The sequence below is a fragment of the Enhydra lutris genome, unplaced genomic scaffold (genome assembly GCF_002288905.1).
Source record: "Enhydra lutris kenyoni isolate GAN:26980312 unplaced genomic scaffold, ASM228890v2 scaffoldscaffold57, whole genome shotgun sequence".
In the NCBI taxonomy this organism is placed as follows: domain Eukaryota; kingdom Metazoa; phylum Chordata; class Mammalia; order Carnivora; family Mustelidae; genus Enhydra; species Enhydra lutris.
The window spans coordinates 11,225,950-11,252,939 of record NW_019154141.1 but is presented as its reverse complement, the minus strand read 5'-3'; the positions used below and the strand labels follow the sequence as shown (position 1 = coordinate 11,252,939).

At 48.0% G+C, this 26,990-nt stretch overlaps 1 protein-coding gene and 1 long non-coding RNA gene across 4 annotated transcripts in view; one reads left to right on the top strand and one right to left on the bottom strand.

The window, feature by feature from the left end:
* LOC111158078 (pleckstrin homology and RUN domain containing M1) overlaps positions 1-24,726 on the bottom strand; it is a 46,599-nt gene extending 21,873 nt beyond the window's left edge. For 2 of the 3 annotated variants that reach the window (XM_022519903.1, XM_022519901.1), the window contains exons 1-5: positions 21,550-21,610; positions 18,120-18,208; positions 15,947-16,194; positions 13,674-14,300; positions 6,459-6,864 (exon numbers count right to left, since the gene is read on the bottom strand). In XM_022519903.1, coding sequence (XP_022375611.1) covers positions 6,459-6,864; positions 13,674-14,300; positions 15,947-16,194; positions 18,120-18,167 — 1,329 coding nt within the window. In that variant the 5' untranslated portion in view covers positions 18,168-18,208; positions 21,550-21,610. Of the gene's footprint in view, positions 1-6,458; positions 6,865-13,673; positions 14,301-15,946; positions 16,195-18,119; positions 18,209-21,549; positions 21,611-24,573 lie in introns of those variants that run through there. The other variant, XM_022519902.1, reaches the window with a different exon arrangement.
* On the top strand, positions 16,129-21,977 carry LOC111158082. Its single transcript, XR_002641335.1, has 2 exons — positions 16,129-16,706; positions 21,503-21,977. It is a non-coding gene; the product is annotated as an uncharacterized LOC111158082 (long non-coding RNA).
* Positions 24,727-26,990: the final 2,264 nt, after the last annotated feature.

Below are 26,990 nucleotides of genomic sequence, written 5' to 3'. Positions count from 1 at the left end.
GCCTGCACTCCTGTGTGGGGGAGGGGACCACATGGCACAGGCGGTGATGAGGGGACCACATGAGGGTAGTGATCAGGATGAAGTTTTAGAATTCAGACTGTCCTCTGGAATGAAACTGAGAAATCAATTCACAACCCCCCAGATTCCACAAATAAAAGTTCCCTTAACTCCCCCACTCCCTGCTCCTTTCCTTCCCAGCTCTTGTCACCAGCATAGTCATGATGTGGGTAGTGACTTGTCTAATCCAGTGTCTGTCTGCGGGGAGCAGGGCCTGTGCCCATCCTGTTACTTCACTGCACCAAGCACAGTGCTTGGCCCAGAGCAGGGCCTTATTTTGAGTGAATTGAAAATAATGGTCTTGGGGCACCTGGGTGGCTCAGTGAGTTAAGTAAGCCTCTGCCTTTGGCTCAGGTCATGATCTCAGGGTCCTGGGATGGAGCCCGGCATCAGGCTGTCTGCTCAGCAGGGAGCCTGCTTCCTCCTCTCTACCTGCCTCTCTGCCTACTTGTGATCTCTCTCTCTGTCAAAAAAAAAAGGGGGGGGGGAGAAAATAATGGTCTTTCTTTAATGAAAGACTGAGTGGCTCTCATGGTGATACAACTTGTTAGTGACTACCCTCTACTCCCCACACTGTCCACCCCACACTGCCCAAGTGTCAAATAAATAGCAGTGACTCAGTGTCTGACGCACAGAAAGATGAGAACAACAGAGGTGACACACGGGGCAGGGCACTACCCTGTCCGAGGGCTGGGGGTGCACTGGACCAGTGTGAGCCCAGAGGCTGTCTACCGAGTGCATGGATGAGTGGGTCCTGTGGCCCTCAGCAACCTGACTCCCCTGAGGCCTGCAGTGAGGTGGAGCCTGCCCTGGTCAGACCAACTAGCCCACCTGGTGCACTTGATGGTGTACTTCTCAGTGTAAACTCACAAGTTAGCATCTCCAGAGTCTCTGAGAGTTCGAGAACTATTAATTATGCCTATACTCTCCCAGGTACAGTGCTCAGAGCTGACATTACAGAGGGGAGCAGACACGTTGTTTTATATCAGAGAGCTGATATGCAAGTCCCAGGGCAGAAAATAAACAAGTAGACAGATCGAGAGACAATATGATTTCACACAGTGATGCGTGTTATAAACAAAGTAAAGCAGGCAAATGGGAAAGGGAGTCCCTGGGGATGGTGCTTTTGAGCACCATCAAGAAAGACGGAGATAAAAGCGAGGAAAAGGAGTGAGCTGGAAAAGGTCCCGGCAGCAAATGGAAAAGCCTGGGGCTGGAAGGAGCTTGTTTTGACAGGAGCTGCAAGGAGGCCAGAGCGTCAACACTCCGTGAGCAGAGGAGCATGGGTGACAAGCTGCCCTGTCCCATCAGCTCTGGGATCCTGGCAAGACAGGATGTCTGAGCCGATGTAAGACTGGAGTGAACTCAACTCGGTCAATGCCACCCCATGGAGCCCTGCGGGGGCACACAGCCACAGACCCTAGGGAGAGCCCTCTGCTGCCAGCTCAAGGTATGGGCTGCGGAGGTATTCTCCTTCACCCTTCAGAGTGATGAAAGTTGTCTGCTCATAACCTTCAGGGTCCTGTGACATTCTGGGCCCTGAGGCAATCCTCAGGACAGTAAAAATAGAGAGTGTGACCCTCACTTACACAGTGACATGATTTACATAGTCATAGTCAGTAAGCGGAGCTAGTCCATCAGCTATCCCTATGGAAAAACACAACTTTTGACTCCTACCTCACACCATACACAAAAATTAATCCCAGAGGGATCATAAACCTAATTGTAAAAGGTAAAACAGTAAAGTTTCTAGATGAAAATACAGGGCTTTTCAGTCTCACTGCTTTGGGTAGATAAAGAGTTTAAAAAAAGACCCAAAACATATTAACCACAGAGAGACTGATAAATTGAAGATCATTAAAATCAAGAACTTCTGTTCCATGGAAGATACCATTAAGAGATTTAAAAGGCAAGCCAGAGACTCAAAGAAGACATCTACTATATGTATTTATGCTATATATCTTTTTCTCTAATAAATGACCTATTCATAGTACATAAAGAGTCCCTACAAAGAAATAAGGTAAATACACACAACTCAATTTAAGAATGAAACAATGACTGGGGCACCTGGGTGGCTCAGTGGATTAAAGCCTCTGCCTTCGGCTCAGGTCGTGATCCCAGGGTCCTGGGATTGAGCCCCGCATTGGGCTCTCTGCTCAGTGGGGAGCCTGCTTCCTCCTCTCCCTCTCTGCCTGCCTCTCTGCCTACTTCTGTCAAATAAATAAATAAAAATCTTAAAAAAAAAAAAAAGAATGAAACAATGACTTAAACACTTCCAAAAGAGGACTGGCCAATAAGGAAACAAGAAGGTATCAAAATCTTTGGTCATCAGGGAAATGCAAATTAAACCACAGTGAGGGGCGCCTGGGTAGTGCAGTGAGTTAAGCATCCGACTCTGGGTTTCAGCTCAGGTTGTGATCTCAGAGACCTGGGATCGAGCCCTGCATCTGGCTCTGTGCTAGTGAGGAGTCTGCTTAAGACTTTCTCCCTCTCCCTCTGCCTCCTCCAACCCCCTCCCACATGTGCATGTGCTCTCTCTCAAATAAAATCTTAAAAAAAAAAAAACCACGGCGAGATACCACTACATACCTTTTAAAGTGGCTAAAAATAAGACTGATGACACCAGTGGCTAGGATAAAGAGCAATGAAAATGCTCATGTATTGGGGCGCCTGGGTGGCTCAGTGGGTTAAAGCTTCTGCTTTCAGCTCAGGTCATGATCCCAGGGTCCTGGGATCGAGCCCCACATTGAGTTCTCTGCTTGGTGGGGAGCCTGCTCCCCCCAACCCTCTCTCTGCCTACTTGTGATCTCTGTCAAATAAATAAATAAAATCTTTTTAAAAAAATGCTCACGTATTGCTAGGGTGAGTACAAGTCTGTACAAGCACTGTTAGAAAATGCTTGGCAGTAGCTACTAAAGTAAACATGAGCCTACCCAATGACCTGGCAATTCCACTCCTAGATATACCCACAGAAATGAGTACAGAGAGTCATTGAAAGGCAAGTGCAAGAATGTTCACAGCAGCTTTCATCGTAATAGGCAGAACCTGGAAACAACCCAAATGTCTATTATCAGGAGAATGGATAGATGCATTGGGATATAGTCTGACAATGGAATACTACAGAACAATGGAAAAGAACATACTATAGCCTCGCACTAAGTGCGCAGGTTAATCTCACAGACAAATGCTCAGTGAAAGAAGCAAGTGTACATATTGTACAAATTCACTGATATGAATGAAGTTCAACAACAGGAAAATGAATCTGTGGGGCTACAAGTCAGAATGGAGGCTTCCTTTGGAAGGGAACAATGGCAGAAGGCATGAGAGAGCCTTCTGGTGGGCTGGAAAGCGTCTATATTTTATTTATTTATTTATTTATTTATTAAAAACATTTTTAAAAAGATTTTATTTATTTGAGAGAGAGAGAAAGAGTGAGCACAGCAGGGGAGTGGCAGGCAGAGGGAGAGAGACAAGCAGGCTCCCCGCTGAGCAGAGAACCTAATGCGGGGCTCGATCCCAGGACCCAAGGATTTTCTAAGGGGGAAATTATAGTCTTTTTAACAAATGGTGTTGGTACAATGGGCTATCCATATGCAGAAGAATCAATTTGGACCGCATCCTTATACCATATACAAAAATCAACTCAAAAGGGATCATAGATATAAACAGAAGAGCTACAACCATAAAATTTTTAGAAGAACAGATAAGAGTAAATCTTTGTGACCTTGAATTAGGGAATGAGTATAGAGATGACACCAAAAGCACAAATGATGAAAGAAAAAAAACAGATAAATTGGATGATATCAAAACTAAAAACATTCATGCTGTGATACCACCAAGAAAGTGAAAAGATAACTCACAGGATGGGAGAAAATAGTTGCTAATTATGTATCCAATAAGGGTATAGAATCCAGAATATATAAAGAACTATTATGACTCAATAATAAAAAGACAAAAAAAAAATCCTACTTAAAAATGGGTCAAGGTTTTGAATAGACATTTCTCCAAAGCAGATACATAAATAGACAAAAGGCACATAGAAAGAGGATACTCCACATCATTAGTCATTAAAGAAAAGCAAATCAAAACACTCATAGTGAGATACTACTCCTTACCCCCTAGGATAGCTATAATAACAATTTTTATGGAGACAATAAGATCTATTGGTGAGAATGTAGAAGAAAACACTGCTGGTGGGAATATAAAATGGGGAGCTGCTTTGGAAAACAATTTGGCAGTTCCTCAAAAGGTTAAATGTAGAATTACCATGTGACCCAGAAATTCTACTGCTTGGTATGCACTCAAGACAATTAAAAATATATATCCACACAAACACTTGTGTATGAATGTTCACTGCAGTTTTACTTGTAATAGCCAAAATATGGGGCAAAAACCAAATGTCTATCAACTGATGAAGGACAAAATAAAATGTAACGTGTTCATATAATGGAATCTAATCTACGATGAATTATTACTCACTGAAGTACAGATCAGGCTACAAAGGGGAAATATCCTGAAAATAATATGTTAATTGGAAGAATCCAGTCACAAACAGATTACGTATTACATGATTCCATCTACATGAAATGTCCAGAAGAGCAAATCTATAGACAAAGGAGATTAGCTGTTGCCAGGGGATGAGAGGAGTGAGGTTGGGGTGGCGGTGGGGGAGGAGAATCGGATGGGGAGTCACTGCTAATGGCAAGGGATTTCTCTGATGCAGGATGAAAAAGTTTTCAAGTTAGATCGTAGTGACAGTTGCACAACCTTGCAAATATACGAAAAAAGTTGAATTATACACTTCAATTAGGTTAGTCATATATGATATGAGTTATAGCTCAAAAAAGCTGTTAAAAACAAGAGTGTGTGCGCGCATCTCTCCTAGTCTATTTCATGGCCTTGGCCCCATCCTAAGTTATAGGACCTGGAAGCTACAGGCCGGATGAGAGATGCACATGGATGGAGCTGAAAAAGCAAGACTATCTCCCAACACGAACACCAGACAGCAGCTGGGATAAACTCAGGGCTTTGTGTGTCCATGCGCACACGGGCGTACAGCTTCCGACCCAGGCTGTTCATGACACAAGACAAATGCGAAATGGCCAAACAATTTGGGTCCACAGCTTTGATGACAGTTCTTAAGCCTCTGACCCATGGCTCTGCCCAGAAGATTCCCAGGGCTGGCTTCCCTCGGGTTATCCACAAAGTAGACTGGCTTATATTAGAACAGCACTGCCTAACGGAAATAGAATTCCAGTCTTGGGGCGCCTGGGTGGCTCAGTGGGTTAAAGCCTCTGCCTTCGGCTCAGGTCATGATCCCAGGGTCCTGGGATCGAGCCCCGCATCGGGCTCTCTGCTCAGCGGGGAGCCTGCTTCCTCCTCTCTCTCTGCCTGTCTCTCTACCTACTTGTGATCTCTATCTGTCAAATGAATAAATAAAAAAATCTTAAAAAAAAAAAAAAAGAATTCCAGTCTTGTGTGTCATTTTAAAATGTTCTACTAGCCACATTTTTATTTTTATTTTTTTATTTTATTTTATTTTATTTTTATTTTATTTTTTTTTTTTTAAAGATTTTTTATTTATTTATTTGACAGAGAGAGATCACAAGCAGACAAAGAGGCAGGCAGAGAGAGAGAGAGGGAAGCAGGCTCCCCGCTGAGCAGAGCCCGATGCGGGACTCGATCCCAGGACCCTGAGATCATGACCTGAGCCGAAGGCAGCGGCTTAACCCACTGAGCCACCCAGGCGCCCTAGCCACATTTTTAAAATGTAAAAAGAAACAGGTGAAATTAATTTTGGATAATATAGTTAACCCAACATATCAAAAATACTTTCATTTTAACATGTAATCAGTGAAACTTTATTGAGATATTTCACATTCCTTTTTTCATACTAAGTCTTCAAAATGCGGTGTTTACACAGCTTGTCTCAGTTTGGACTAGCCACATTTTAAGTGCTCATGGCTGCCATTTTAAGTGGCTCATGGCTGCCATACTGGTCAGCGCAGTTGTAAGTGTGGTTCATGTTGCAAGACTCAATATTCTCAAAGCCTGGTATTTTAGATGATATGAATTTAAAAATAACAAGTACTAAGGAGGAAACCAAGGCCCAGTGAGGTGAAGCGCCTGGCCGGAGGCCTTACGCTGATAAGTGCCAGTGGTTAAGAACAAGAGCAGAGTCGACAGTCAGATGAGAATTATCTTCTCCACAGGGTTGATGTGAGATGACAAGAGACACCCGTGGGAAGGGACTGGCACAGTGCCTGGCTCACATCCGCCAAGAGACATGGGGGCTAACACGGAGAAGGCAGAGACCCCTTGGGGTCACGAGCCCGAGATGCCCTGCACCAGCTCTGAGACAGTTCCCCAGGGCCACCCCCTGAAAAGCTTGTACCACTCACCGGACTGGTGGGTGAGGACACCCCAAGGCTCCACGCAGCTCCGTCATCTTCCGGGGGCTTCTGCTGGCCACTCCCCGGGGCCAGCGCTTGGGCCGGCACTCTCATGGGACTGCCACGCTGCTGGCCCAAAGCACTTCCCAAAGGGATAGCTTGGGCAGTGCCCGAGAGCGGCAGGCCCAGGGCGCCAGGGGCCCGGGCAGGGGGCTCCTGCTTGCAATGCCCATCCGGAGCCACAGGGGATGCCTGTGCCGGGAGGGGCTCTGCGGGCCCATCAGACGGGATGCTGGCCTCCGGGCCAGGGAGGGAGAGTGAGGCCCGCCCAGTGGGAATCTCTGCTTCTCCGAGTCCGCCCAGTCCGTTGGTTGGCACAGAGTTCACCTGGGCTTTGCTGAATTCCGACAGCACCCTAGAAGTTTTTAAACAAAGAAACCTGTGTGACAGGTTGTCTGTGAGAATGCCCAAGGCTAGGGGGCAGTGGTTAAGAATGGAAAACTGCTGTTTTGTGATTTCAGAAACAAAACAAACAACACTCTGGTCACTGTCCATTGCTCCCTTGCTCCCACACAGCCCCCCTCTGACAGGCCTCACGAAACTTCTCCCCGGCTGGGACTCAGAACCCACTCCTGGGACCCAGACTGAGGGGAAGTGAGGACCCACTCTGTTCCTGGGACAGTAAGTGGACAGTAGGGTCGGGGGGGGGAGGTGCGAGGGCCCGGCTGCCTTGGAGCCAGACTGCAGGTGGAGTCCAGGAAGCCTGCCATGCCCAGGGCCTACCGCTGGAGATCAGAGTACACAAGGTGCGTGAGTGTGTACGCAAGCAGACACGGGCTGTGCGCTCCTCCAGTGGGACTGGCTCTTCCTGCCCCTCAAGGGTGTACAGGGAATGCAGGGAGCCAGTGCTACTGCCTTTGTGTACACACGCACGCACGCACACATACACACGGAAACATACTCCTGGGCCTTCTAAAATGAGCACTGGCTAGCGGCTGCTCCCCCTTCTCCTGAGGCTTCTGAGAATCCAAGTTCTGTTTCTCAAGCAAACTATTTTGCTGTCTCCTCCTCTGCTTATGAACCCAGTAGGGTACGTCATGGGCAAATGCAGGTTCATATGGCAACCAAGCTAGCTGGGCCCAAGAGATTGCGTCTATCTGCCCTAATGGCTTAGACTGGGTCAGAAGGTATGTCAAACTCCCCTTAATGCTGGCTTAGGGAAATGAGGATTTTAGAACTCATATTTTTACCCTGGTGTCTTTTGGCCGAGCTCTGCTCTTACTTACAACATCAAAACCCCAAACAATATTTCAAGACATGCTAGTTAGTCCAGGATTGGTGACCAACCCATGCATTTACGGGCAACTGATTTTCAACCAAGACGTTTCAGTGGGGGAAGAAGACTTTTCAACAAATGGTGCTGGGATAAGTGAATAGTCCCCATGCAAAAGAATGAAGTTGGACTCCTTTCTCACATGATTTAAAAAATGAACTCAAAATGGATCAAACACCTAAAGGTTAAGAGCTAAAACTATCAAACTCTTAGAAGGAAATAGGTATAAATCTTTGGATCAGGCAGTGGCTTCTTATAATACGACATTCAATGGATAAGCACCCAATTAAAAAACAGGTTAAGTTGGACTTCATCAAAACTAAAAGCTTTTGTGCTTCAAAAGGATACTGTCAGGAAACTAAAAAGACAACCCACAGAATAGGAAAAAATATCTGCATATCTTATAGGCAAGTATTATCATATACCTGAAAAGGTCTAGTCTCCAGAACATACAGAGCTCTTAATTTGATAGTATGAGAACAAATAGTCCAACTGAAAAATGAGCAAAGGAGGAGCACTTGGGTGGCTCAGTCAGTTAAGCGTTTGCCCTCAGCTCTGGGGTCCTGGGATCTAGCCCTGCATCGGGATCCCTGCTCAGGGAGAGGTCTTCTTCTACCCTTCCCTCTTCTCCCTCCCCCACCTCCCTGCTTGTGCTCTCTGCTCTCTCTCGTGTTCTCTGCTCTCTCTCTCTCTCTCTCTCAAATAAACAATTAAAAAATATTAAAAAAAAGAAAAATGGGCAAAGGATTTGCAGAGACAGTTCTGTAAAGGCATACAAGTACCTTTAGAGCAAGTACGTGAAAAGATGATGAATATCATTAAATAGTAGTGAAATAAAAATCAAAACCGTAATAAGACGCTACTATAAGCCCACCAGGATTCCTGTAATAAAAAAGGACAGAGAATACCAAGTGTTGGCAAAGATGTAGAGGAAATGGAACTCTTACATACTGATGGTAGAAATGTGAAATGCTGTAGATTCTGTGGAGAACAGTTTGGTAGTTCCTCAAAAAGTAAAACACAGAGTTACCATATGACTCAGCAATTCAACTCATGGGTATATACCCAAGAGAATTAGAAGACAGTGTTTGCAGAAAAGTTGTACATGAATGTTCATGCAATATTACTCATAATAGCCAAAAAGTAGGAATAAAACAAATGTCCACTAACTGATAAACAGATTAACAAACTGTATATCCACACATGGGTAAGGGGTTTCCTTCCAGGGTGATGAAGGCGTTCTTCAATTATATCGTAGTGATGTTGTACAACCTTGTGAATATACTAAAACCCACCAAACTGGACACTTTAGCATGGTGATTTTTATGGTAGGTGAGTCATATCTCAGCAAACTGGGAGACTCCTCATGAGAAGAAGGTATAAACGTGTTGGTGGAATAGTTACAGGGGGAGGCAGGTGGCTGCTGGTTCTTGCTCTTGGCCTGACTCTGAAAAAAGACCAGTGAGAATCCAAATCCAACAGAACAGCTGGCAACGAGCAGGCACCGAGGCACTCACGGGTTCCGGACACAAAGGGATAGTTTCCACAGGCAGAGAAGGAAGGGACATTTGTTAACCAACTGCTGTGTCCAAATTATTGTGACAGAATGGGGCCACTTTCTGAGATGAGCTAGGGATGCAAATGGCCCCTGGGAGGTGCCAGCTCTTTGTGGAGAACTGAGAGGTGGGTTGGTGACTGACCAAGAGCAGGGTCCCAGCGTCCTGGCTCTGGCTGGCACACTGCTGTGGCCCCCAATAGGCTTCTAAAGTTCAAGGACTTCATTCCCTTCCCTGTAAAACATGTGTGGTAACAGTACCTACCTGTTATGAGTGTGTTAAAGGCTACGTGAGATAACATAGGTCAAATGCTTAGTAGGGTGTCTAGCACAAAGCAAGTACACAATAAACATTAACCTCAATTTGTTACTGTGGCTGTTCTTATCATCACTGGTAAGACTACTCAGCCTCCATGGACCCGAATATAAAAATGTAAGGAAAGGAGCAGAATTATGGAAATATTCATTAGCATTACCAAAATGGTTATCAATTATCAATGAATCCTAATCTGTAAGACAAATTTTAATGACAGAGTAGACTGGGTGTTGGAATAAAGAAATGCCATCCAACAATAAGAACTTGTGTGATAAAATAGAGTTTCTGCCAAACCAATGCCAAGGTCAAGGTGTAATCAAGTTCACAGAGCCTCACCAGAATCAGTGCTGGCTGTCAGAACCCACAGAGAATAAGAGAGACATTTATGTCAAGTGCAAAAATGTGCTAGAGATTTTCTTTTTTTGAGAGATGAGATTTTAAAGGAAAGGCAAAAGAAAAATTTTCAAGACCTTTGAAGAAAATGCAACATTGGACTAAAACCACTCTAGTCCTTTCACTTTTGTTCTGTCCAGCTCAGGGCACTTTTTAAAAAAAACTGTCTCTTCAAAAATTCTAGAACGCTGTGCTTTCATTTAGAAGACACTCGAAAAAAGGAGATGTATTATATACATATGTATACATGTGTTCATAGAGGTGCAGGTGTAAAATAAATAAAAAGCATGGGCCAGAGGATCTGATGACCGCCTCCTACTGTTAACCCTGCCAAGAGATTCTGAGCCTGTGCTCTTCCTGTGGATTGGTGTGTGGTGGTCCATGGCACCATCTGGATGTCAGGGGACACTAATAAAAGCCCGGAGGAGGGCTGTATATGCGAAGAATCATTTCCCCCAAGAGAAGGCTTTATGACAACGACATTTGATAAATACCACTAACCATGGTTTTACAGCTGTGAAGGTTGAGACAAGTTATGGGAGAACCAACATCACAGGGACACTAGTAGTAAAATCACAACGACACCACCTACCGAGCACTCACCCCGTGTCTGGCACTGCTCTAAGCACTCTACATACCTTAACTCATTAATTTTTCCTAGCATTCTTATGCCCATTTTGCAGATGAGGACATCAAGGTCAGGAAGGGTGAATAAACTGCCAAAGGTCGTGAAGCTGGTTAATGGAAGACGCCAGCAGTCTGGCGCCTGATTCCACATTCCTAATCACTAGACTGTAGTCGTGCTTCTCAGTGATCACTGTAATTCAGAGCCAACCAACACAAAAGAAGCTATTTGTGGCATCAATCCTCTATTCACGAAGCAAACTGCAATTTGGTTTCTGGGAAAGATTAAATTAATACATTTCATTTGGAATGTTATGTGTTTTGTAGTTAATGTTTAATTTGTTGATGTTTTGATTTTACTGTTGCAGGAATTATAAGCCCATGGTATTTATGCCTAATTTTAAGTTACAAATATTTAAGTAATATAATAAAAATAAGTGAACTCTTAAATGTCGGTGAGAGTCTTTACTCTTAAGACATACCCTCTAGGGCGTCTGGGTGGCTCAGTGGGATAAGCCTCTGCCTTGGTTCAGGTCATGATCTCAGGGTCCTGGAATCAAGTCCTGCATCTGGCTCTCTGCTCAACAGGGAGCCTGCTTCCTCCTCTCTCTCTCTGCCTGCCTCTCTGCCTGGTTGTGATCTCTCTGTCAAATAAATAAATAAAATCTTAAAAAAAAAAAAAAAAAAAGACATACGCTTTAAGAAGAGCTGGTATCCGGAGATGTGCAAAGACTCCCTTCAAGCCCAGCTCTCAAAGCGATGGTGCTGATGTGTGTTTGTGCTTCTGTGTGTGTGCTTCCAGTGTGTGCTGGTTCCTCACACCACTGCCCAGCGCTGGCCTGTACGTCCTGACCCTCTCCCCGAGTTCTCCCGTAACGCCCAGGACACTTCCCACACAGGGTGGACAGTCACTGATTCAATGACTTGCAGCTGGAATTTTCCAATCACAAGACTCATGAAAGATAAAAGCAAGACACATGACAAAGACATATGGCTGACCTGTGGGAGGAGAGAGAGAACGAAGGGGCTCAGACAGGTGAACAAACCCAAGTCATGCCACTGGTCTAGCAGATACGTGGGGACTGCTCCTTTTCAGCATGTTCTATCTAAATATTTCCGTTTGACGTTTGAAAGTTCTATCCAATCTGCTCAGAAGCCACGTCAGGGGTCTACCAGTTGCTGTTACGCATGCAATTCATTCCCAGGCATCTGATCTGATTCTCTGACAGCCCAATCAGGGAGTCTCCATTTAAGATTTATCTATTTATTTGTCAGAGAGAGAGAGAGAGAGAGCGCGCGTGCGTGCAAAAGCAGGGGGAGCAGCAGGCAGAGGGAGAAGCAGGCTCCCCACTAAGCAAAGAGCCCAATGCGGAACTTGATCCCAGGACCCCGAGATCACGACCTGAGCCAAAGGCAGAAGCTTAACGACTGAGCCACCCAGGCTTCCCGTGGATTCTCCATTTTAAAGATGCAGAAACAACTTCAAAGAGTAAGTGGTTTGACAGCCGTTACTGAACTTATAAGTGGCAGAACTGAGCTCGATCCCACCGCAAGCCAGCCCACACCAGCACCCAATCTGGTGTTATTCCTACACCAGCTGGGAACTGTGTAAAGGCCTGAACCAAGAGGATGGGGGCACCCAGGAGTAGACAAGAAGGTCCTAAACACAGGCTGGGGGAGCATGGGTCTGGCTGAAGGAAGTGCTTTATAAAATTTACTATTTTCTACCTATTAGATGAGCAAATACCCGGAAGCTGAATAATAATTTCTGCTGACAAGGCTGAAAGGACAAAGGTACACCCCAATGGAGGGTAACTAGGCAGTACCTGGGAAAAATCACACATTAATGTATCCTTTGGCTCAGAAATTCTGTTTCTGGAAATTTTCTGAACAGAGTTACTGGCAAAGAATTAAAAGACCACATATACAAGGTTATTTATAGAAATAGGGAATTCCAATACCCACAAAATACAGGGCTGGTTAAATAAACTATCCAGCAATGGAAACATATGCAACAACAACAACAGAAATAAAGAAACTCTAATACTCCAAACTGAAAACTGATACTATCTCTTCCAAAACAGAGTGTCAAACGGTATATTCAGAACAGCTTTTGTGGGTAAGGGAGCAGGGATAAGGAATAAAAAACATTTAAAAGATCTGTATATTCATATTGGTTAGATGCATTTAGAAACATCAGAAGAAAATGTAAGGAATCAATAATTATGGTGACAGAGGCGCGAAAGGCTTTTCGCTGTATACATTTTAGCCTTTTTCCAACCATAATAATAGATCATCTGCTCAAATATTACTGTTAAAAAGCCTATATAAAGTAGGTCTGCTTGTGAGCATGGCCTAACACAGAGATGGTGAGTCACTATGTTGTACACCTGAGACTAATATAACATTGTTTATCAACTACATTCAAATTAAAAACATTTTTTAAAAGAGAAGGCTCTGGCCAGGCTCCGTCCTCTAGTCAAGTTCATTGTTCCTTGGACTCTTCCCTCCATACATCTGCTTGGTCCCTTTTGTCTACCATCTCCTCCAGTTCAGGGTCTGCGTCTTTGTGAGGCCTTCTGGGAGGTCACAGAGGAGCACCCTTACCCACTGTGCTTCCCTGCGGTTTTTGGAAGTTGTACGTGTAACCCTGAACTGTGAGTCTCCTTCCCTCTAGAGGCAATGATATTTTACACTGCGCCTCAGAGAGAGGAGGTCACCTGCTGAAGTTCACCCTGGGGCAGCGCTGCATGGAGCCTGGTCCAGCTCTGAGCCCTACTTAGAGCCGTTCTCCTCACTGCCCCATGTGGCCTCCAGTTACAGGTCCCAGCAACTCCAGTCCCTGAGGAAGAGAGAGGATGTCCCCTTTGTCTTTCTGTATGTCCCTATAGTGGTCAGTGATCAGTGACAGGCAATCACATGCTATAGGAAGGGAGACTTGAAAGAGGAAGAGGAGGAAGGAAGGAAGAGAGAGGGGGAAGGGGTGGGGGGAGGAGCACTCACTCTTGCAGAGACAGGTCTGAATCCTCAGCATTTGCTGTCCCCACGTCTGAGTCGTAGGACATAGGCTCCTCAGAACGGTCTGGACTCTTGGAGCCGTTCTCTTGGAGCAGGCAGCTCTCAGAGTTTAGGCTGCAAGACAGCTGGGACGAACTGGCCGTGTCCAGGCTGAGGGAGGAGGCTGTGAGCTTCCTGTTCCGTCGGATCTTGTGTCCTGAGTGCTGGACTTCGATGTCCTCCGAGCCCGAGGAATGGGAAATTGAATCCAGAGACTCTTTCCTCTGTAGTTCTGTCCCAGAGGTAGTGAGGGGGTCGAGATCAGAGAGCGGACAAAGCCCAGAGAGAGCCAGCGGGGTAAGCGTCCACTCGTTTAGGATGGCGGACTTGTAGGAGAGCTCGAAGGATAAGGATGTCAGTCCCTGCAGGAAGCTGAGGAGGAACTCCCCCTCCTCGGCGTCTCGAAGCAGCGCTGTGGGCTGATAGTACTCGCACAGGTGGGCCGGCTCCTGGAGGAGCAGCTTCAGGTAGCACTCCATCAGGCCGTCGTTGAGGGCCAGCCGCAGCCAGGCCCGGCAGCGGCCCACGTCTGTGCTCACAAAGATCAGGTGCTCCAGCTCCGAGATGATGTGTCTGGGGATGGGAGGACAGGCTTGTTTCAAGAAAGGATTTCCAATCACTGCGGTCTTGTTTTAGCCACTGGTTAGCAAGAGCCCGTCATAACAACTGCCCACATACAGAGGCTTGAAAAAATCTTGGGTAACAGTGCTTTATGGGGAATTTAGAAATATTAAGCTATAACCCCCAACTTTTTGAGGTTGCTGTCATGAAGGATAATTGCCATTTTCCTTATGGCTACTCGGGGGTCCCTGACATCATGTGCTCATCTAGCACACATTTGATGAGCCCCTCAGTGCAAGGTCTCTTCAGAGCCCAGAGACACAGGGTAAAGACATGGTCCTGTCCTCAATCCAGGTGACCACCTTTCAGGGGCACATGAAGCCTGTTGTCAGCAGAGCCGGGGTGGGAGTACACAATCATTACCGGGTCTCAGTAAGAAAAATGCCATAGAAAAGGCAGTATCGGAGCTGGGCCATTAAGGGATTTCAAGAGGTGAAAATGGAAGGGGAACCTTCTAGGCACAGAGGACCGAGAGAAAAAAGGCACCAAGGGCAGGAAGGCAACAGCTGTGTAACAGGAGTGGCGAGCACTCCGATTACAGCACTGGGAGGAGGAGCGGGCGATTAAGCTGCAAAGTCAGGTAAGGTAGGGTCTTAAGTATTCAACGGGTGAGGCAAAGTGGGGCAGCAGTCCCCACGCCTGTCTGTGCATCAGAATCACCCAGGAACCTGGTCAAGATACAGGGCCTCCACTGAGTGAATCACACTCCAGATTTGAAAGCCTGAGGGTTTTCGCACAGGGAAGTGACTTGACCACAGGTTATGCAGATGTCTTGGGGGGGCCGTTCTGGATAAGATCAGATCCCACATATAGCAAACGGAGTTCCGGAATCCTTGATCTGCTGAAAATACCCCTCCCCTGACTTCCACAGTGCCCTGCACGTCTCGCCTGTGGGAGCGCAGCCCGTCTCCATGGGACCAGCAAATGCACTCTGCTTAGTTTCAGCTCAGTGAGTGCGGCCCAGCCAACTGGGCTAAAGACAGACAGAATAAGATGAGGACAATCAGAAAGCCAATGTCACCTAGGAGTGTGGTTAAGAACCTGAGACAGGGCAGTGGCAGTCATCAGGAAAAGGAAGACAGAGACCCACAAGACACCTCAGGCCAAAGGTGGCACTAAGCAGCCCTTCAAGGCCCAACGTCAGTTCCCGGCTCCACAGCCCAGGCCGTCCTCAGCAGGGCCACGGAGACAGCCGTCCCAGGATGAATAGTCAGACGGTCTGGATTCCACTTTTTTAAAAAAAAAAAAACAAAGGCCATCCCTTGTTAGAAGATTTAGCAATATAGATGTTCAAACATCCTGAGGCAGGGTTAGCAAACTTCTTTTGTAAAAGGCCACATAGTAAAGATGATAGGCTTTGCAGGCCACACTCTCTCTGTTACAACCACCTCAGTTTGCCACGGTGTGTTAACGGCGGCTCCTGCTACAGGCGACCAGCCATGGCTGAAGGCTGAGGGGCCCTTGAGGCTTGGTCTAACAATAACCCCTATCTCACCCATCTCTGTTCTAGAACAGACTGGCTCTGGTGCTTTCCCGCACAGCTGACGAGGGAGAGTCCCGTGTCCTCCCCACAGCAAAACCTCCCCAGCTCATCTCACTTGTGAGTGACAGCTTTCAGGAGGGGCCAGAAGACGGGCTGAGGAAGAGGCTTCTGGTGGGCGCTTTTCTTCCTTTTCCCTCCGGCCTCGACTCGGATGTGCTTGGCGTGCAGGCCGTGGATAAATACGGCCTCCAGGGCGCTGCACATGGCATTGGCATCTCCGTCTTCGCTAGTGACCGCCGTGTCCGAGGACACGTACTGCTTCTGCAGCGCCTTCACCGATCCCACCAGCTTCTTCTTGATCACCTGGTCAGCGGCAGACGTAACACCCCTTTAGGAGATCCTGCAGTGGGACTGCTTCTCGCCACACACACACACACACACACACACACACACACACACACACACAAGCAACCACGCAGGCACACACATCTATGTGTGTGTCTATACAGCAAAGCTCACACAAGCTAATTATACAAAACAAAGCCAGAGCACAGCGGTACTGATGTTTTGGTTTTTTTTTTTTGCAAAGCTATTTGTATATTTTTGTTTTTTAAACTGAACTTCAAATGAAAACAACGACAAAAGAAACTGAACTTCAGTGAACTGACATCCATATAAATCTCGTGTTTAAATACTGGTTCCATCACATTACAGCTATGCGAGCTCGGGGAACCCACCCAGAGCAGCGGGGAAGCCATCTACCTCACTCGCCTGACTACGATTCTACCAAGAAGCAACAAGTGTTACTTTTGAACAAGAAAAAGGGATCACAGTCTACACTGAGAAAGATCCCAACTGGGCAGTCAGAGGCTCAGGTGAGTGTCAGCTCGGTCGGTCACCAGCGGGGTCACCCCAGACATTTCACTTAACCTCGCTGAGCTTAACGTCCTCACCCTTAAACAGAAAGCATACTTCCTGAACTACAGCACTGCGGGGATTACCCAGAGGGCAGGACTGGTCTTTTATTCGTCCTTGGGTCCTTGACACTTGGCATGGTGCCAGGCACATGTAGGTACTCAGTTAAATGTTCAGCAAGTAAATTATAAAATACATATACATTGAATCGTTTGGAAATATAAGGATAGTCTGGTCATAATATGAGCATGTCAAAGTTACCGAAGTGTGTGGAAAAGGACTAGAAGGGAATGCAGAAAAACTGGTTTGAATCGTTAGCTGATAGGATTACGGATAAATATTTTGCTGTTTTTGTTTTTATTTTAGCCCAAACAGTTCATTTTAATGTTCTCTGAAAAGTTGAATGTTCTTTTTTTTTTTTTTAAACAACAGCTTTAATGAGACCTAATTTACATAGCATAAAATTCACTCATTGAAAGTACACAGTTCAGTGGTTTTGGGTACATTCACAGAGTTGTGAAACTACAGCCACTACCTCATTTTAGAACATGTTCACTGCTTCAGAAAGACACACTGTGCCCATCAGCAGTCACTCCCTATTCGCTGCTTCCCCAGCCCCGAGCACCCACTCGTCTACTTTCTGTCTTGACGATTCACCCATTCTGGACATTCTGTATACATGGAGTCACACAGGCGGCAACCTTCTGTGTCTGGCTTCTTTTACTTGGCATGTTTCCAAGGTCTGTCTACACTGTCACCATGTATTGGGACTTCATTCCTTTCTATTGCCAAATCATATTTCACTGCGTGGACACCCCACATTTTATTTATCCATTCACCGATTAATAGACATCTGGGCTGTTCCCACTTCGGGGCTATAATGCTGCTATGAACATTCATGCACAAGTATTTATGCGGACGTAAGTTTTTAGGTCTCCTGGGTACGCACCTAGCAGTGGAACTGGGCCACCACTTAGTCTTATGTCATTTTGATTCTAGCCATCCCAGAGGGTGCAAAGAAGTCTCTTGTGATTTTGAATGCATTTGCCTAATGTCTAATGATGTTAGGCATCTCTTCATGTACTTGTGGGTCATATGTATGCCTTCTTTGGAGAAATCCTTGGTCTTTAGGTAGCCTATATTAAATGACCATCGTTTTTTATAAATTCCCATTTTATCACCAATAAGATATTCTAGAAAGGCCAGGATCTTCTCAGAGCCTGCTTATGCTATCACTTTTTCTCAACCCAAGGCCTCACTTTCCGGGCAGTCCTTGTTCATTGAAAAATCAATGAAACGGCTGTCCTGTGCACCCTTCCCCACCCTTCAGCACCACACCCCCCTCCCCACCCCTGCCCGCTGCTGCAGCCTACCGGGATGGCAGCCCGGGGATCCAGTCCATTCTCCACCACTGAGAGCATTTCCACTCACACAGCAGCTCCCTCGGAGAATCACATGACACCTGTAGAGACAGATGGCGGCCAGCTGAGCAAGTTCCAGCTCACAGCCCCAGCCAACTCGTCCTCTGCCCCCAGCAGGCAGCAGGAGGTCAGCCCCTCTTCCTTAAACTGCAATGGGAGGGCATTTGAATATAGAAGGAAAAGCTAAGAGTGGATTTTAAGGAAGGAAAGGAGGAAGGAAAACAAATCTGTGGGCTCAGATCTCAGGAGGTGCAGAGTCCTGTATACCATGGGTGGGTCTGGCCCAAGCAGTGCCCAGAAATGGCTCCGGATTCCACACCCAGTACTGGCACAAAAAGCAGGGCATATAAGGCTGATTTAGACACAGAGCTAAGGGGGCAAGGAGGTGTCAAGGGCCCACATGGCCAGGAAGCAGGCGCTCACAATTCACACTGATGGCCTGGGCCCTGCAATTGCCCCCTGTGACTCCTGTCCCAGTCTGGTGTCTGCCAGCTCAGCAGTGACAGTGACAACTGAAACAGCTTCCAGAGGAAGGGCTCTCTCACTACACATCTGCTTCTCCTCAGGCTAAGCTGGAGAAGCACAGGGACATGTCTAAAGGGAGACGGGCTTGACTCTCGATTTGCTGCTAACCAGCTAAGCATGCTAGGGCACCGTATCAGACCTCTTGGATGGAGAAAAGAATGTGGAAAATGCCTAGCACAGGGCCTGAAGGTACTAAGGAGGAATAGTATCTACAACCCTAGTGTTTGTGGCCATCCAAACCTACAGGCGAAGACTGCCAGGAGACTGCCAGGGCGTGAATGCGCTTGTGCTATGCGCTTGTGCTAGTAGCTGAAGTAAATCCCTCAGGGCACTGGCTTCATCCTGAGGGGGGCTGAGGTGGGAGGGCTTCCACCTGAGCCTGAAGGGGGCTGCTGGCTGGCCTGACCCCACCCTAGCCACTTGGACGGACCAGTATGGGGTAGTCACCTTCCCATCTAAACAGACCTCTAGTGACCACACAGCTGAGCATGAGGGGACACCCAAAACTAGATCATTGCTGTCCTTGTTCTCAAAAACTCCTGGTCCAAAGAAGTTAATAAAGCTGAGGCCCGCTAAATGGATTTTGTACTCTTTTTCCATATACTGCTTCCTGCGTTCCTCCTAATCACCCTGGGAGGGCTGTTTTATTATCCTGATCTAACAGATAAGAAATAGAAGCTGACCCAGGTCAAGGAACTTCCTTAGATTCCAGGGCTGATAAGTGGCAGAATCCACCACCTCCCACTAGGACTACCCTTCTCTCAAGCCTTCTGGAAGAGGCCAGTGTGAGCTAGGGCTAAGGGGTAGGTGGGGAGGGAGCAGGGGAAGGTTTGGGAGAGGGCTCTTTAGCTAAGGGCCCGGGTGAGGGGGTGCAAGGGAACGTCAAGGTCAGGTAGAAAAGGTTTACAGAGAACAGCAGGGTGGCCCTAAATGACATTAGATGCTCTGACTTAAGCCCTGGCCTCTGGAGCTGGTGAGGGTAAACAGGACCCAGAGCCAAGCTTCCTAAGGAAGGGCATGCAGAGGGAGGGAGATCTGTGTGTGGGGGGATGGCCCCTGCAGCACCAGCTCTGGTCACAGCACGACAGACTGCCAGAAAGAATGCTGGCCCCTAGCCACAGCCCGTTTGACCACCTCTCCTGTCACCATGTTCCCGGCTCCTAATGCCTGAGGTTCTCAGAACCCTCCTCTGTGACCAGCTCCATGCTCTGGCCACAGGGCGATGGGAACAGGGGATGGGCTGCAGTCAGAGTCCCTCCTGAAATTGTGCCTGATCCTGGAGGTGAGGTTCCTTCAAGCCTATCCTATGCAGCCCTGAAGGTCAAGTCCAGGTTCTCTGGTCCCAAGACCCTGGCATCCAATCCCTTTCAGCAATTCCAGAGGCCTAAGGCCTCCTTTTAGGCTTATTGTTCCAGAAAGAACCTCAAGCTCCCAAACTGCCCTTCCCCTGGCCAGCCTTAGGACTTGGATGGCAACAATCAGAATAGTAGGTCCATTAAGGCCTCATTAAAGAATTAAGCCAAAATAATAGAGTATTCATCAGAGGGAGGAAGGCTTATCAGTGAGTGGGTGCTATGGCCAAGTCAGGGTCTGCTAAAAAAAAAAAAAAGTCAATGGACACTGAGAGGTCAGAGCAGGGCTGGATAGGAGACAACTGTGGCCTAAAACAAAGTGTCAGAAAACCCACAAAATGACAACAGTGCAGAGAAATCCAGGAGAAGAGCCACTTGACAATTCACAAAATAGGATGAGACTTTGGGATCAGGCCAAAGTTATGGGCACACTTTTCTTTGCAAGGAGCCAAAGCACCCTACCTAGGCCTGCCTGTCCCCCAATGCCTCAGGGAGGCAGGAAACCGGCTCAGAGGCAGGAACATGACAATCTAGGAGATCTCTGGGATTTGGGTCTCCTGACAGCTAGGTCAGCACTCCAGCAGGCTCCTGGCAGGCCCAGATCCCCAATCTACCATCCTATGGGACTGGCTTCACTTCCTATCCTCAGAACAGTCTTCACTGACACCAAGAACCAAACCAAAGAGGGGTGTCTCTTCGGGAGACCCAGGCTGAGGAGAACAAATAGAGAGCCTCAAACATTATAGGCACAGTTGAGCAGAAAAGGGTGAGTGGCGTCTACCTTTAGGAAACTCCAAGCCATCCTAAGTCTACCTCTGCCCTTTAGTATTGATTCACCCTGGCACAGGATCTCATTCTCTAATCTCATTTAATTCTTAAAACAATCCTGTAAGAGGAGGATGATTATCCCCCATTTTACAGAGGAGAAAACTGAAGCTCAGTAGAAATGGGCCTCAGGTAAGGGACAGAATTCTCTGGTTTCCTCATTCAAGTCCTGTGCCTCTGAGTTCTTGGTTCAAAGAGTTGTAGGCAAACTTATTACTCAGACTGTTCCAGGGGACTCAGAAGCTCCATTTTATCAAAGAAAGCCAACAAACAAGAAACAACCTTGCCCACCAGATCCGTAGCATACTAAAGGGACAGGCCCCACACACGCAGGTGCCACATCTCCCAACAGCTGGTTTTACAAATGGAAACAGGTACTGGGACCCCAACCCTCCTAGAAAGGCCAGTGGAGCCCCTGGCCCAGATCAGTGGAGCTTGCTTCCAAGAATTGTCCTGCTCCCAGGCCAGCCCTGAAGATACTCCCTAAGTCCCTCTGCAGCACAGATTCTTTCCATGGTAGCTAGGTTTCAGAACTGTCCTTTCCTAAATGTTCCAATGCACAGGAAGGAAACATTCTGGTTGATTTTCTTTGTTATACGCCCTTCTATATACTTCCAATCTCACTTCCTCCAGAGACGAAGGAAAAATGAAAAGAAGACAAGGGCTCAGACGAGACTTACATTAAACAAAGAAATGGATGACCTGGCTTCATCGCTTTCGAAACACTCCATTCACCAGTAAACAGCAACCTCCTCTTCTTGGAGACTTCCCCGCCATCCGTGACAGCCTCGGTCTCTACAGCCTGAATCCGATCCTGTACCTGGCTATGCAGAACAACAGGCTGGTGTTTAAGCCCTCCAGCTGCTGCCCCAGGTGATGAGTCAGGGTTTTCAGTCGGAAACGAGTGACAGAGTTATCTTCTGATTCAGAAAGGCAGCTGATCCTCCAGACATGTGAGTGCTGAGTGAGTGAACAGCACCTCCCTCTACCTGAAGAAACTTGGGAGTTCTGGACAAGGGTCCTGTGAAGGGTGGGATGGGTGTGTGTGTCTGGGGGTGAAGGCGACTAGGCCTTTGAAGCAAATGAATACCAGCTGGAGGGCAAGAAACTTCTAGCTCGTGATTCTCAGTCTAAAGGCTAGTGGGTGAGGCCAGAAATGTGAAGTGTATGAACACTGGGTATCTTTCTTTCCTCGCTCCCTCCTCCTCCCCTACAACACACATTTCCCCCATATTCTTTTTTTTTTTTTTTAAAGATTTTATTTATTTATTTTACAGAGAGATCACAGGCAGGCAGAGAGGCAGGCAGAGAGAGAGGAGGAAGCAGGCTCCCCGCCGAGCAGAGAGCCCGATGCAGGGCTCGATCCCAGGACTCTGAGATCATGACCTGAGCCGAAGGCAGCGGCTTAACCCACTGAGCCACCCAGGCGCCCCATCTTTTTTTTTTTTTTTTTTAAGATTTATTTATTTATTTTCAAGAGAGCGAGAGAACGCACATGAGTGGGAGGAGGGGCAGAGGGAGAGACAGAGAGAATCTTAAGCAGGCTCCAAGGCCAGCATGGAGCCCAGTGGGGGGGCTCGATCTCACGGTCCATGAAATCATGTTCTGAGCTGAAACCAAGAGTCTGACACTCAGCCAACTGAACTACTCAGGCACCCCACGTCACCCCCATATTCTTGTCCTACATCCCTTAGGATTCCAGCAGGGACCAAACTCTGAATGAATGAAAGCAGAAACTTTGCCCCAACTCATTCACCATTGCATTTCTAGTGCCCAGAACAGTGCAAGGCCCACAGTGGTGCTCAAAATATACTTGCTGAATGAACAGATGAGTAAAATAAGAAGGCTCAGGGCAGGTATCTCCACTCCAGACTGTAAGAATTTGGGGTATACAACTTTTCAGTGGGAGGGCCCCTGTGGAATTCTGTCCGTCATACCAAGCTGCCAATAGGCTGTGAACCCTGTGGATATATCACACCTTACTGAAGGTAGAAGGGAATTCAATTTTCAAAGAAGCGAGACTATAAATGTCAAGCAAAGACAATGGGTCCTCTTTGGGGTCCCTTACAATTGCTGCAAAACGGCCAATCCTTTGGAGTCTGGTCACCAGAACTAAGAGGGGATGTGCACCCAAAAAGCCCAGGAGATCATAAATACTAACAATGGGGCCTGGATGTCTCAAGAAGGTCTAACTACTGAGATAACTTGGCTCTTTGAGTTCATGGGTCATCAAAATGGTCAAAAATCAATGACTCGGTGCCGGCAAAAAGAGGTAGCAATTCAACAGCCTCTGAATCCACCTAGTTCTTCAGCCTCCCCAGGACCCACTCACCTACACTCTTCACAACATGTAACATCACCTCTGGTACTGTTTCCCTGTGTTCGGTATTGGGACGAATCTGCAATCAGCTCTGGCTGGCGGGGAGCACTACGTGAGGGTCCCTTCTAAGTGCCAGGACAACACTTATGGACGTGGTTCTGTGACCAGAGCCAAGCCCACACAGTGGAAGCCTCTGAGTTTCTACAGATTACCGTCCAAAAGGAAGTGGTAAGTCTCCACTGTCCCAGTCTGACTGAGCAGCCGTCCCTCACCTTCCACTTATTCGGATGATACCTACCATTCCAGCAGCCAACACAAGTAATGTAATATGAATGCTAAAAACACGATCCTTGAGGACAACAGGTACAGGGGACCAGACATCCAGGAAAAACCCTTGAACCACAGGGGGTGGATCTCCCCTCCTCCACACTTATTTCTTATTTACCATCGGAGGCCCTGCACCCTGCAGCTGCTCAGCAACTGCCCAGCTCTGAGAAAGCACCCTGATTTGGCTGCTGAGGGGAAGCAGGTGGGGTTGGCAGGGGACTGCTCTAAGTTCTCAGATCAAATGGGAACCACGTCAAGGGAAGAATGGGTGCAGAGCTGGGGTGAAGAAATGGGGACAAGGAGATCTCATTTTAGTAACACTGGGTAGGGGTGGTAACTGGGGAGGCAAGAGTTGGGGGCAGTTTAGCCAAGACTTAGGGATGAGGGGCCCTCAGGATGGCTGGAGGTGATAAGAAAGGATGTGGTGGGCTCTGAAGTTAGGGGTTGAGTCTGTGAGGACACGAAAATACATATAAAACTTAGTATAGGGCTGAGGTTAGCGTTATTAAGAAGAGGGGGTGAGCTCAACAGAGCGTCTGCTTTTGTGGTAGGTATTAAATGAGGGTGGGTGGAGGTGGGGTGTTACGGCTGAGCAGGGAGATTGGGATAAGAAAGCTGAGCCAAAAAAGGGGGAAACCAGAATGGTGGGGATCAGAGAAGGTTAGCGTGGAACACTGCGGCTGTCAACGGGGGTGAGGGGTGAGGGAAGCGGAGGGATGTGGCTGCGCTGGAGGATGGAACTGGGCTACTGTGGGGGTCAAGAGTGTGGCCGCATTTACGCAACACCAGTGGTGAGGGGCTGGGGGTAAGGCCTGGGCTCGGTCCCGGGCGGGAGAAGATGGAGGGGACGGGTCAGCAGTGGCTGTGCGGGCTGAAGGTTCGGGTCCGAGTGGGTTGGGGTGCGGGGCTCACACCGGGAAGGGAAAGGGCTCTGAAGCAGGGCAGTCTCAAGGCAACAAGGGGTTTGGGATCACGGACAGAGCTGGTGGCCCACCGCCGTTCGCGTCTCGGCCCCGGCGCCCGTTCTCGCCCTCCTTGCCCCCGACCGCTAACTCACCAGAGGGAGCGGGGAGGGGGCGAGGAGCACTCCTAGCCGCAGCAGCCTCTCAGCCTCCGACCCGACACTGCGGCCTCTCCGCCACTGACAACAGGAAACAACTCTCGCGGCGCCTGACGCAATCACGTCGGTTGGACGCCCGGCCCCGCCCCTAGCCCGCGGAGCCAATCGTAGGGCGAAGGAGCCGTGGGGGCGGGGCCAGCGCTCCCGCAAGCCCAAATTGCCAAACCTCGAGCAGGTGAGCGATCTCTCGACCCCAGGTGCGCGCGAAGAGGTGGGGCCACTAGGCGAGGTCACCAGCGTCGGGCGGAACCTGTCCGCCTGTCCGCCTCCAGCAGCATCTGTGTCAGTCTAGATCCCGGCTTCTGGGTTCCTGACCTCGCCTGGCCACAGCACCGTCTGTGTAACTTTGCGACTGTCTCTTGGCCTCCTGTGGGAAGGCTCCCACTTGTAAAATCGGACCAATAGCCTACCCTAGTTTTGCCTCCCTGAGGGCATCAGCGAGGGTGGTGCTTCCTGCCTGGCGGCTCTGGGGAAAAGCACACGTGTTTTGATCACACTTTTTACCAATGGAGCCTTTAGGTCCCCAGGGCTTTCTCCTGTAACCTGCCTATCAGCCCTAAGGCGCGAAGTTCAAGGGTCTGGATATTCTCATCTAGCCAGGTATTCTTCGTTTGCTTTCCTTGATAGAGTTGACATTTCTCTTTCAGATGGACTCAGAACAAAAGGTCAAAAGTGTGTGTGTGTTGGGGGGGAGGGTGGTGTCTTTTGCTTCCCATACTTCACACCTGCAGGCTTTGGTCAAATGGGAGCTTAGAGCCTGAGTGTGGGGTGAGTGCCCCGGTGGAGAGGTACTACTTGCAGGTCCAGGGGAACTTAAGGAGTATCTACAGGGCTGGTCTAGGAACAGCACAGTTCTTGGAAGCAAGCTCCACTGATCTGGGTCAGGGGCTCCATTGGTCTTCCTGGGAAGGTCAGGGTCCCAGTGCTTGTTTCTATTTATAAAACCAGCTGTTGGGAGATATGGCACTTGAGTGTGTGGGGGCTGCCCCTTCAGTAATTCTCTTTCTAGGAGTGAGAACCACCTCTTCCTGGTTTTAGACTAGATGAATCTGAGTGCATTCAGTATGGTTAATCATCAAGGAGGAAGTTAGGGATAAGGACATAGAGGCAAAGTATTCTCTTGGTGTTAAACAAGGTGGAAAGTAAGGAATTTTCTAGGGAAATCCCGTTTCCTAGGCAAAAGAATAGTGTTTCTTGTTAAAATAGCTCAGCAAGAGCATCAGTGTCTTGACACAAGCATGCCTTCCCCCAAATGGAGCCGGCAACATTCTTCAGTTCTTCCAATGAATTTTTGCACAGCCGCTGTCTGAAAAAGCTGTGGGAACCCCCACATAGTAATCTCTTGTCTGCCTTTTCAGGAACCCCCATCTCCTGGTCTTTTACTTCCCAGGCCTCTTGGCTCCTCTGCAAAGTCAAGGGCTTGTCTTCCTCTCTTCATCTTGCTCTGGTGCACACTGCCACCATTCATGGGCCGTGAGTCCACCAGGTAGTCTCCAGCCAAAAAAAAAACCAAAAAAACAAAAACCTCACATTACCATTTCATTTGAGCAGTAATAAAGGCACATGCAACATGCCATGGTGCTAGAGAAGAGGGCTTGAAGTTTATTCTGGACGAGGCAACTTGTATCTGAGCCTACCAGGTGGATAGAGGAAAGAGCATTGCAGGTGAAGAGACTGGCAGAGAAATGGCTGGTGGGTAGGAATATGGGCTGAGCTCAGGGGACAGTGCCGGTGCCGCAGGGAGGTGGAGAGGAAGCTAGGAGGTAAGAACAGAGGAAGGGGAGGCGGTTGGGACAGGTGGGGAGATACCGATTGGGTGAGGGGGAAAGGGAGGAGGCACAGACCCAGCTGGAGGCCAGTGTAGGAAGGGCTGAAACATTTGAAAAGGCAGCTCACACACCACTGGTCTGTCTGCTTAGATTTCAAGCACTATGCAGAGTTATGCAGAAAGTCAGGCAGGAGAACTGTGGGGCATCTGAATTTCCTGGGGACAGGTCCAACGTGTAGATTTCTGAACTGCTCTCCTACCCTGGAGTCACTCTGGGATGCGGTCCAAGAACTTCGGCTTGACCACCTCTCCTGTGCCCTGCCCTCAGTATGGATCCGAAGCTTAAGAAAATATAAGAATCTGTCTTAACTTAGGAGCTGAGGGATAAGGGATTAACATTTGTGCAAATGCTTCTGTTGTTTGCCAGGTGGGAATTGTGATTTGTCCTCATCAACCACCAAAAACAGGCTTAAGAGAAGCTGAGTAACTTGGCCACACAACTAGTGAATGAATGGTAGAGGAAGGACTGTCAGCCAGCTCTAATTCTAGTTGGAGGGCTGGCATAGATCAGTGGCAGAGCAAGCGG